At 39.1% G+C, this 12,682-nt stretch overlaps 1 protein-coding gene across 7 annotated transcripts in view; it reads left to right on the top strand.

The window, feature by feature from the left end:
- LPAR1 (lysophosphatidic acid receptor 1) overlaps positions 1-12,312 on the top strand; it is a 179,607-nt gene extending 167,295 nt beyond the window's left edge. For all 7 annotated transcript variants that reach the window (XM_017503383.2, XM_017503385.2, XM_037729542.1 and 4 more), the window contains exon 4: positions 9,844-12,312. In XM_017503383.2, coding sequence (XP_017358872.1) covers positions 9,844-10,145 — 302 coding nt within the window. In that variant the 3' untranslated portion in view covers positions 10,146-12,312. The remainder of the gene's footprint in view (positions 1-9,843) is intronic.
- Positions 12,313-12,682: the final 370 nt, after the last annotated feature.

Raw genomic sequence — 12,682 nt, 5'->3', positions numbered from 1 at the left:
AGCTAGCCAGATCCTTTCTCTTTCTTTTACTTGTTTATTCATTCAACAAACGTTTATAGAGCATTTACTATATGCCAAAAATGTTGTTAGGTAATATAGACACAGTGGAGTAAAAATAGTCTGATGAGGGACAAAGTAATCAATAATTAGTAATCAATAATCAAACTATAAATAAAAATAAATTATAACTGTCATAACTTCTACCATGGAAGGTTTTGTAGTGCTGAGAGCATATACAATGGGATTTTTTACTTAATCGGGGAAGGCATCCAACCAAGTAGCGGTAAGTAAAGTGTGAGTAGGAATTAGATTTCAGGGAGAGGAGGTAACATCCCAGGAAGAGACATTGACATACAAAGGCCCATGGTTAGGGGGATTGTGACAAATTGAAGGGAATGGAAAAGCTAATATGCCCAGAAAGCAGACATTCAGTGCAAGTCAAAGCTTCACGAGTAAGGACCCATAGTATGCAGGTGTTTTACATGAAAACAATGGGACTCATACATCAGACTTCTCATCTGCAAGACTAAATACTAGAAGACAGCATTCTGAGAGAAAATGATTTTTCTTTTTTCCTTTTTTTCTGAGACGGAGTCTTGCTCTGTCACCCAGGATGGAGTGCAGTGTGGACCTCTCAGCTTACCGCAACCTCCACCTCTCAGGTTCAAGCGATTCTCCTGCCTCAACCTCCCAAGCACCTGCAACTACAGGCACCCGCCACCATGTCTGGATAATTTTGGTGTTTTTAGTAGAGACGGGGTTTCACCATCTTGGCCAGGTTGTTCTAGGAACTCCTGACCTTGTGATCCGCCCACCTTGGCTTCCCATAGTGCTGGGATTACAGGCATGAGCCACTGTACCTGGCCTAGTGATTTTAAGCTTATGTAAACTTTCTAAAAAGAATGCTCATGGATACACTCTAGAAAATGGGGTGGGGCAGCTGGGCACGGCTCAGGCCTGTAATCCCAGTACTTTGGGAGGCTGAGACGGGTGGATCACTAACTCAGGAGACCAGCCTGACCAACGTGGTGAAACCCCGTCTCTACTAAAAATACAAAAATTAGCCGGGCATGGTGGTGTGCGCCTGTAATCCCAGCTACAGGCGGAGAATCGCCTGAGGAAGGAGAATCGCTTGAACTTGGGAGGCAGAGGTTGTAGTGAGCCGAGATCACGCCATTGCACTCCAGCCTGGGCAACAAGAGCGAATCTCTGTCTCAAAAAACAAACAAAACAAAACAAAAAACAATAACCAAAAAAACAGGGGGTTGGGGGACGGAGAAGAAAAGAGGTTTCCCAAAAAAGATGGAGGCAACAAGCAATATACTACCTGGATATGTAAAAAGAAGCAACCCCCAATGGAAACTGAGAAGCAGGCCTAGAAATCAGTGGGTTCGATTGGGTAAGTCAGAGGGCAGCAGGAAATATCTCTGGGATAAATTGTATAATTAAAAAGTTGGAAATACATCTGTGGCATGCTTCTGCTCTAATAAACCATGTGTTTCTTATCTGTAACAAAAGAGAGAGAGCAAAAAGTGAAAGCAATTAGAAGTTCAAGGGAACACAAAATGCTGTTCAAAAGTCATGGTGTTGAATCTGAGAATCTGTTTTTTAATAAGAGAATTAAGGGCATCACGTTTATGATGTCTGGTCACATGTTTGGGTTTACTCTGTGTGTGCGTTGCCTTGCTTTTGCTTCTATCTTTTCCTGCCTTTTGATAAATTGCGTTTTCTTTTCGTGTTTTGTTCTTCCTTCATTTTTTAAAAAAAATTTGTTTCTTTAGTGGTTTGAGTTGTACATCCAATATCTATTTTTAATAGTGGCTAACTTTAAATTTTAAAAACATACTTAAAAAAAATTCAAGATATAGGCCGGGCACGGTGGCTCACGCCTATAATCCAAGCACTTTGGGAGGCCAAGGCGGGTGGATCACCTAAGGTCAGTGGTTCCAGACCAGCCTGGCCAACATGGTGAAATCCCATCTCTATTAAAAATACAAAAATTAGCCAGGCATGGTGGCACACGCCTATAATCCCAGCTACTCAGGAGACTGAGGTAGAGGAATCACTTGAATCCAGGAAGCAGAGGTTGCAGTGAGCAGAGATCATGCCCCTGCACCCCAGCCTGGATGACAGACCAAGACTCAGTCTCAAGAAATAAAATAAAAATTCCAGATACAATTTGGTATCTGTAGTAGCCCCCAAATAAGACAAAACTTCTAGCAAATTTTCTACTGTTCTACCTGCTCTTCTTCCCTTTTACTTAAAAAAAGAAAACTCAAGACTTCTAGTTTCCTGTTGTTAAAATTTCTAAATTTATAAATATCTGAATATGAGAGAGTCAAATACATAAAAAACACAAAGTCATACAACAGTCATCTAATTACCAGACATTAAAATCAAATAGATGCCAACATTTTGTGTAATTTGCTTCAGGTCTCTGAAAAGAATTGTTGGTATAACCAAAGCACTGTCCCGTACCCCTTCTTCCTGCCCTGTCTTCTCAGAAGTTGTCTGGAAATTATTGCTTCTTGTTTTTATTTATATGCTTGTACTTTTACCATATATCTGTGCACCCATTAAAAAGAAGCCCACACTTTTAAAAAAAAGCCCACACTTGGCTCGGTGTGTTGCTCACGCCTGTAATCCCAGCACTTTGGGAGTCCACGGCCGGCGGATTGCAAGGTCAAGAGATTCAGACCATCCTGGTCAACATAATGAAACCCGGTGTCTACTAAAAATACAAAAATCAGTTGAGCATGCTGGCACACGCCTGGGGTCCCAGCTACTTGGGAGGCTGAGGCAGGAGAATTGCTTGAACCCAGGAGGTTAAAGTGAGCTGAGATTGTGCCACTGCACTCCAGGCCGGCAACAGAGTGAGACTCTGTCTCAAAAAAACAAACAAAACCCCTCACACTTAAAAATAATTTGGCCAGGTAACATAGGTTAAAATTATAGGATAAAAATTCTGAACCTTCAAAATTGTATAGGTATTGTTCCACCATTCTAGAATTTGGTCTTACAGGGTCTACCTTATGCCCCTATGAATGTCCTGTAGCATCCATTTAAAGGCCTTATACTACAGATGTTAATGTTTATTTTCCACCCATAATTTAATAACATTTCTACTTATTAATTTTTCTTGTTTGGGATATTTGTATTAGGTGCTTAGCCATGACTTGCTAATTCATTCAACAGAAGATACATTGAGTGTCTGTTGTCACCAGGCAATGCTCTAGATTCCAGAGATACAGGCATGAAAGAGATAGTATTCCTTCCTTCATGAAGCTAATATTATTGTTGAGGGAAGCTAAAACAATAAACATGTAAACCAATAAATAAGATAATTTTGAGTATAAATAAAGGATATATGATTTGGGTATATCATCATGTGATGATAATAAATTGGGATAATGTGGTGATGGTGGTGGGCTGCTGTTTTGGCTAGGATAGCCAAGGCTAGCCTTTTTAAGGATGTTACATTTAATAAGTAAGTAGACATAGAGAATTGCAGAGAAAATAAGCCCAGCAGATGGATCTCTAAATGCAAATATCCTGAGACAGAAATGGGCTTGGTCTGTGTGACTGGAACCTCATAAATGAGGAGTGAGTGGAAAGAGATGAGATCCAAGAAATTGGCAGAGGCCAGTCATGTGTAGGGCATAATGGATCGCAGAAAGGATTTCAAGTAGGAAGACTTTGGAGGATTTTAAGCAGTAGAGTGGCTTCATGCAATTGATTTATGCTTGTTGTGTATAACCTGGACTTTAGAGAAGCAGCATGGAGGAAGAGGAATTGGCTAACAGCCTGTTGTAATTAGCAGATAAAAGATATTGCTCACTTGGCTGGGGTGGTAGCAGTGGAGAAGTGTTTTCTCTTGGCTTTTCAGCACATGAATGGTCTGTAAGAATGGCACCAGCAGACAAGTTATTTCAGTGTGGACTTTCCAATGTATAGTTGCAGGATGAGAGTTAGAGTCTTGTAGGATGTGGAGTTTGTATGTGTGCGGTACTCACTTCTTAATGTTAAGGTGAGTATGAAATGCCAGAGGGAAGGCACCTTTGGCATTCTCTTGGGTATAGGAAAGGTAGCATTGTGGTGATCAGGAGAGTCTCATGAAGCTAAAACTGTCACCCAGGAATAATAAAAAGAGAACATAGTGAGTATTCTGCTCTGCTTTAGAGCTCTGTATGGTGTTAATGTCCTTCTTTAAAAGATAAATGTTCCTCTTAAGAGTGAGTAATGAAAATACTAGAGCACATCACACAATAAATGAAATCGGGAAACTTTAAATGTATGCAACATGTGCTGGGACCAGGAAAGAATGGCAGTGTTGAACACCGAACTAGATGGAGTAAAATTGGTATCGGGGTGGAAATAATATAGAATAATAATACTGTGGAGATACTGTAGTTAAATTATATATTTCCATAGTCAGGCAAAAAGATTTTATAATTAATCTGGGTTACTCTTGTAGAAAAAGCTTTAATCTCAAAAAACCATCCAGATACACCCCAATTATAATGAACCCTTAGCTGCGAGACTGAGGAAGAATAAGCTATGCATTTATGGCCTATGTTCTGACATAGGCTCTGTTAAGATACATAGCATAGAAAGATTTCCTAGCTAACTATGTATTATGTGTGTACCTTAATAGCAGAAATCATAATGTAACTACAGAGATGAACTAAAATTTGATTAGAGTCTGGGATACCAAGCTCCCTGACCTGGGGGAATAAACAATTTAGAGAAAACACAGAAAAAGTAAATTATCCACTCACTTATTTTCTCCCTTGATTCCCACCCCAAGTCTCTGAGATAAGACTGTTTCTGGGATCCTCATTTGAAAAACAAGAAGAGTGAGGCCACCTTGGGCACAGTGCTGATGTAGAATTGATTTACCTTGACTTGTTTTGGATCTGCGGGATGTCTGGTTCTTTTGTAAAAACACAACTTTGCCAGCCAGGCTGGAAACGCTTTCTGTGTTTTTCATCAAAAATCTTGGACACTCTGTCTAGAGGTCTTTTCTGGCAAGGACTGTTTTCCTCTTTAACTCTGGTTCTTACATTCCATATGTAAGCAAAGTTCAACTAGTTAGGAAAAAGTCATTCTAGAAAAAAGACTGCAATTGTGAGACCAGATGGTAAGCATTATTCAGCTGATGAGGTTGTGTAGATTTGAAGGAAGGTGTGGTAATATGATCTCGGTCTGCAGCTATGACCTGTTGTTCCAAAACAGCCTCTTTCCTCCCTGCCTTTTGCATCTGCATTCCAGCACCTCTCACTCCATCTTTGTGGGCATGGGATTCTCACAGATTGCCCTGACAGATGCATCAGGGAGTAATAAAGCTTGTTCAAGGAAGGGCAACCCACAGATATGTTTTGAATATCCTCCATCCCATGTGACTTGTAATATTGGCAAATCCGGGAGAATGTAACCACTTTTGTTAAGCACACTGAGAGGCAGTTTCCCATGACACAAATCGCCATGAACCTATTTTGATGTGACTAAGGCATTTCCATTTGATGTCTTGCAGATACCTCCAACTAAACACATACTGAACCCAGCTCATCAGTTCTCTTCTTCTCCTCACCTCCCCTAACAAAACAATGGTCAACATTTTCTCCTGTGTTTCCTCCCTCAGCAAAAGGTACCACCATCCTTCCTTCAACCAAAGTGAAAATTTAGAAGTCATTCTAGACTATTCTATCTCATCCATCTCATGGAGTTCATCTCTAAATATTTCTCCAGTCCTTCTATACCTCTTCCCAGTGCTGCTGCCCTGACTCTGGCTTTCATTATTTCTCTTCTGAAATTTGGAAATAGTTTTGCCTTTACCTTATTTTCTTCTTCTACTCTGTCAACATTGTTGTGTCTTAAATGAAAATCTGCCCAGTAAGGCCAATGAATTTGCAATCCCATAGGGGGAAGGGTGGGTGAAGGCCTTTATTTTTTCAAAAAGCTCTGCAAGCTATTGTAATATGGCTAGGGTTAGAACTACTGCTGGACTGGACACATTTCAGATATCTTAGCCAGATATACACGATGTTCGTGACCTTGGACTTCTTATTTTCTGCTACTTCTGTTTCTGACTTTACAATGAATAACCATAAACTACTTGTACTTCCTTTTACTTTTTTTTTTTCTTTTTGAGACAGAGTCTTGCTCTGTCATACAGGCTGGAGTGCAGTGGTGCTATTTTATCTCCCTGCAACCTCTGCCTCCTGGATTCAAATGATTCTTCTGCCTCAGCCTCCGGAGTAGCTGGGACTACAGGCATGTGCCACCACGCCTAGCTAATTTTTGTATTTTTAGTACAGATGAGGTTTCACCATTGTTGGCCAGGCTGGTCTTGAACACTTGACCTCAGGTGATCCACCCACATCGGCCTTCCAAAGTGCTAGGATTACAGGCGTGAGTCACTGCACCCGGCTGTTCCTCTTTCATACTGTTGCATACCATTCATCGGTGTGCCTGGGTTTGTGGGATTCCTCTATCAGAAATGTGCTGGAAATATACAAACTACCTAAAGCACTATGACTGCTGAGTACCGTATTTCATTCCCCATCTTGGTAGGTGTTCGCATTGACCCATGAGAACCTGCAAAATGATTTGAGGCTTCCCTGCTTCCCTGTGTTCCCTCTCTATTTCCTCGTTAGCCTCCTCGTACCCAACCGCAAGTTCTAGGAATCTCCTTATAATCAGGTTAGTATTGTCTTAGAGCCTTTTGTCATGCCAGCTTTTCCTTGTCCAAAACATGTTTTCACATACTGCCCTTGGAGAAGCTGTCCTAGGGCTATGCAGCACCAGCTGCCACAAGTCTGTGCCACTCACTTGGTTGTAAGTCATGGTGGTCAGGTAGATGTGCAGCTTATAGAGGGCTTTTACAAGTTGCATCTCAATTTGATCCTCACTGTGCCATGTGGAGTAGGCAGGTGCTGTTACTGCTCCACTTTATATGTGCTGAGATGGAGGTATTTTAACTCTTAATTAACAACCTGTCTTTCAGGTGTACTCTGGACTCTCTATAGATTACTTGTTGATAGGGTCCACAATGCACATCTCAAGTCCTGTAACCTGATTGAATTATGGTTGGCTCCTGATTCTTAAAGGAGGTTGGGTGTGGTTTATTATTGTTTTCAGAAGCTGAGGGGGAAATCCTTCATTTGAGCAAACTTTATTTCTGAATATCCATTCAGGAGCCTAATTATGGGTTAGGAGCCTAATCCCTTAGGATTTTCCAAGCCCGATTTTCCTTTTCTGTAGTCAGTCCTCATCTTTTGGTCAGTTTGATCCTTGAGGCCTCTGTGAAACAGAAAGAAGGGGGATGGGTAGAAATTCCATGTGATTGGTTTTAGATGTTGATTTCTGAGGCCTGTACTGCGAGTCACTGAAATTATTGGATTGAGTCTTGAAGATCCAAACACAGAGTGTTGGGAGTATGTGGTTGGACCTAATCCTAGTACAAAAACCAGTTCCTTTCAGTGATGAAGAAAAGGGAGAGGACTCGAGGTTCCTCAATGAAGTGTCCATACATAGTAGCTCCTATGTCAGTCTGTGGTGTTTCCCACTTCCTGCCTTCAATCTAGCAGGGTTCCTTGCATTTCTTGGTCTAAAAGTAAGGCTAATGGGCTCTTTCTGGAAAGATCTTGCACCTTTTAGATTTTAACATTGGAAGAAACTATAAAAAAAAAAATGACAGTATTTGCATTCTCTCACTTTTGAACAAAGCCAAGCAGCTTGAGTAAACATATGAGAATCAAGATATTCCCTTCTGGTGCCCAGAAGGAGAAAAAGATTATTTTATTTAAAATCTAGCTATTAAAATGCATATTCCTGGTATCTAATCAAGCTCTGAATTTGAACTCAATTAGAGCTTTGATAAAAGAAAGGGAAAAGGAAACTTGAAAGAATGCTATTCCATTCATGAAGGGCCTGTGTGTTTTTAGTTTCCAAGTAAATGGCATAATGGGACCATGCATTTTCCATCCAAGCATTTTCCATCCTGAGAATAATTCCCTTCCTGGCTTCTCAATGAATAATGCATTATTTCTGAAACCCAAGAGGCATTCCTTTGATTTTCCTTTATGTTTTAGCTTTCTGAGTGATTTTCAAGCAAGGAAATTCAAGGACTTGGAATGAATGCTTTATTAACATTTTTATTGAAGTTCAGATCGCTCCTTGGCTATTATCTCTTGATATTTGAAATATTTTTTTCTCTCATGGAAAGTCTAAAGTATTGTATTTATTAGAAAATGAAGTACCTTGGCCAATCTTCAAAGTGAACAGCAGTTTAAAACCAATACACATTTGTGTTGTAGAACAAAGAGCTTTATGGGGGTACTTTTCTCCTTTATTTTCATTTCCCTGCTGAAAAGTTTCACAAAAGAAAGCTCAGATTCAAAAGTGGGCTGTTTGGAGACTAAATCTCATTTGTTTACATTTTGTGAAACTAATTCCTTGAGGCTGGACCAAATCCATGACCCTGGTCCAAGCCTGCATCCACCAAGGCCAGCGCCATTTAAATCTGAAGACGCAATTGCCCCCCTGGGATTGTCCCTACTTCCCCTCTTCCTGATTACACATATGTATCCTGTGTGATTACACATATGGAGCCCATTAGGTGAGGTGTAATGGGACACAGTGGTGCCCACCACTTCTCTTGGCTCATGTTCTTTCGGTAGAAGATCCCCAGCAGAGTCTGGAGTAACATGGTGGTAGGTTTTAATGCTAGTTCATCACCTCCATTTTCCTGGGATCCAAATGATGAGTGATTTCAGAAACTAAATAAAATAGAATTAAGCGTATCATCTGTATTTTCATTCCTCTTACAGTTATAGTAAAATTGCAATGATTCAGAATAATTAGAAGAGAACAAAGTTGATCTAAATTAGGAAAACATCTGAAACATTAAGTTTGCTTTAAAATATTTAATGTTATTCAAGAAGTAGAAATGTAATATTTCTAGAGCTTGAACTCTGGAGGCAGCTTCTAAGAGCAGAAACTCTGGGATTTTTCTTCTGTCTTCCACTTTCCAGTATGGTGGTCTTGATCCAGTTATGGGGATATTAGTTTCTATGCTATATGGCTACTATGAAAATTAAATGAGTTATTACTAGTAAAGCATATAGAACACAGCACTATGTAGGTAGTTGTTGAATAAAAATCAAACATAGATCTTATCATTGGAAATCACAATTTCGTAACAGGCCCATGCTACTCAGCAGGTAATAATAATTATTATTGTTATTGTGGATACAGATTCAGTGATTATTTTCTTAACACTTGTTTAATCCATACACTTCATGAAGTGTACATATAATCATCTGCGTTTTTCAGGTGGGAAAATGGAGGTAAGAAAGTAGTTTGCCTAAGTTCACCCAGTTTATTACATGGCAAACAAGAATTTGGGCCCAGATAACCTGAATCCAGAAACTATGCCGTAATTAAACACTAAAGGACACTTATCATTAGTGCTTATCTTTTGCCTGAAAACAACACTGCTATTAAAACCATGTTGTTATATGAGGTGAAGTGCGTCCTGAATGCAGTTTTTCATGTCTCAGTTGCTTATCAAACTCTTTGTGTTTTGTTCAAAATAATCATCATCAATGTCTCATAAATACTTGATTTTAGTAACATCCAAAAGAAAATTTTAAGTTGATTATCATTAAATTTTTTCTGATTATTTCAGAAAATGAGTATTTCATTTGCAACAATGATTGGTGGCTTCCAACTTCAGTATTTTTATATTGAACTGAAATCATTTCACTTTATGGTTGCATGTTTTATAATGTTTTTATTCTCTTTTTAAAATCCTCCTGATCCCTATCCTTGTCCTTGTAGGGGCCTTTATCATCTGCTGGACTCCTGGATTGGTTTTGTTACTTCTAGACGTGTGCTGTCCACAGTGCAACGTGCTGGCCTATGAGAAATTCTTCCTTCTCCTTGCTGAATTCAACTCTGCCATGAACCCCATCATTTACTCCTACCGCGACAAAGAAATGAGCGCCACCTTTAGGCAGATTCTCTGCTGCCAACGTAGTGAGAACCCCAGCGGCCCCACGGAAGGCTCAGACCGCTCAGCTTCCTCCCTCAACCACACCATCTTGGCGGGAGTTCACAGCAATGACCACTCTGTGGTTTAGAACGGAAACTGAGATGAGGAACCAGCTGTCTTCTCTTGGAGGATAAACAGCCTCCCCCTACCCAATTGCCAGGGCAAGGTGGGGTGTAAGAGAGGAGAAAAGTCAACTCATGTACTTAAACACTAACCAATGACAGTATTTGTTCCTAGACCCCACAAGACTTGATATATATTGAAAATTAGCTTATGTGACAACCCTCATCTTCATCCTCATCCCTTCTGAAAGTAGGAAGTGGAGCTCTTGCAATGGATTTCAAGAACAGACTCTGGAGTGTCCATTTAGACTACACTAACTAGACTTCTAAAAAGATTATGTGTGGTTTGGTGCGAGTCAGAAAAAGTTCTGACAAGTTGAATCCACAACTTCATTTATATACAGGCTTCCCTTTTTTTTTTTTTTTTTTTTTTTTTAAAGGATACCTCTTATTTTATAAACATTTTTCTGGCTTTCAGCATGTTTGTGATGGATGAGACTATGGACTGTTTTTAAACTACCGTAATTCCATTTTTTTTCCTTCCATAGGGAAACTGTAAATTAGAATTATTTTTTGTTTAGAAAGCATGCATGTAATGTATGTATGCAGTATGCCTTACTTAAAAAGATAAAAAGGATACTAATTTTAAATCCTCTAGAAAATAGAACCTGGACTTCAAAGCCAGTATTTGTTTAGGTTATGAAGCAAACAATGCTCTAATCACAATATTAACTGTTTAATTAAAATGTTGTAACAAGTATAAAACAGGAACATAAGTGTATTACCAAAATGATGTGCATTCCAAAAAAGTCATGGAAGACGAAGCACTGTAATATTGTTCCCACATATTTAAAATACCCAAGTACATTCTAATTACCAGTGTATCAGAGGAAAATGTTCATAGTCTTTGTAAAATAATATACTCATCATAGAAAACTTGAAAAATGCAGAAATGTATGAAAAAGCAAAAATGATTACTGATATCACAACCCAGAAGTAACCACCTTTAAAAAGCAACTCCCATGTATGCCTATATGTGTATTGTATACTTTTTTTTACATAATTGGACTCATACCATAAACAGTTTTATAACTAGATCTTTTTCATTGAAAAATTGCCACATTTTCTTATGGCGTTAAAAATTTTACAAAAGCATAATTTTAATGGCTATATTATATTCCATTTAATGGATGCAACTCAGTTTAACCATTCCCATATTGTTAACTATTTAGGTTGTTTCTAATTTTCATTATTATAAAGTTGCAGAAATTTTGTGTATATAAAACTTTGTCCATATAATTGATTATTAGGACATATTCCCATGAAGGATTCTTTTTTTAAAAATGTGAAATTTCGTCTTTTACTTATACCTTTTATAAAAAGGGATTTCCTGCTTTTGCACTGCATGCGTGGCAGTTGTGAGGAAAAACCAGTCAATTGACCTTTCTACAAAAGAAATTCAGTGGTCACTTTAGTGGAGAGTGACTTTTTAATATAACAAGATCAACCAGAAGCATTCAACTGTCTCAAGAACCAAGGTACTCCGATATATCTCACAATTCCAAATTTTGTTTGAGGGACTTGTTATCCAGCTCTTGGTAACCACACCTGCACTGTAAAATTGAAGAAAATGCAAAGAAACCAAATGTGCCGAGTGAATAAAGGATTGTCATATTAATTAGCGTGGACCCATCTGTAGCAAAATGGATTGAGTGTGCCAGTATGTGATTGGTTGCCGTATATTCTCCAGGAATCACTCGGATAGGCTGCTGCCCTGTTAGGTGATACCTGTTTGATATATTGTCCAGGTAGAGTAGTAATTGCATAAGTTTGTTGTAATAAGTAACCAATGAAGTAACACAGTCGTGAAGCAGGTCAGAGGAGGTCAGGAGGATGTCTGAGAGAAAGAAGTCCAGGAGACGAATGGCTGTTTAGGAAGGAGGACGTCAGTACAGCATGGTCAGCGTTTGAGCAGAGGGCAGACTTGTGAAGTACTTGTGGTGAAAAGAATGCGGGGACCCCATTAGCAGAAAGGTGTTTGCACATACTTTATACAAGATATAGAATATTTTATATTGGAAGTGAAAGAAATGAACTTGGACTTTTACCCATGTGCATATTTTTCTGGAGGCGATATGGATTATTTGAAATGAAAAGCATACTAATTGGACTTTAATAAATCATTTTCAATCAGCGTTTGGTAATGTGTGGTTCTGGTCAGTGCTATTTCTCTTGTTGGAGAGTCTTCCAGCTTGCGTTGCATGAGTGCTTTTCCCACTGTGACCTCCTTTATTTCTCTGTTACAAGGGCTGCTTAACCCTGAGGCAGAGCAACCGTGTGCACCCCCAGCCCACAACTGCTTTTTTCAATCTGAGTAATAAATCTTGCCAGTGTCTGGGAGATGGTAATTTATATTCCATAAGATAAGACAATTTATTAAGACGTACTTTACCTCAACAGGCTAACTGTTAGAGTGAGTTTCTTTTTGAAAAACTCTTGATTTTACAAAAAGAATTTGACGATTTTATGAAAAACTCTCACTAGGAGTTTCTAAAGTCGCAGT

This window comes from Cebus imitator, unplaced genomic scaffold (genome assembly GCF_001604975.1).
Source record: "Cebus imitator isolate Cc_AM_T3 unplaced genomic scaffold, Cebus_imitator-1.0 Scaffold310, whole genome shotgun sequence".
NCBI lineage: Eukaryota > Metazoa > Chordata > Mammalia > Primates > Cebidae > Cebus > Cebus imitator.
The sequence above is the reverse complement of the archived record's forward strand: the minus strand, read 5'-3'. Positions and strand labels throughout refer to the sequence as shown.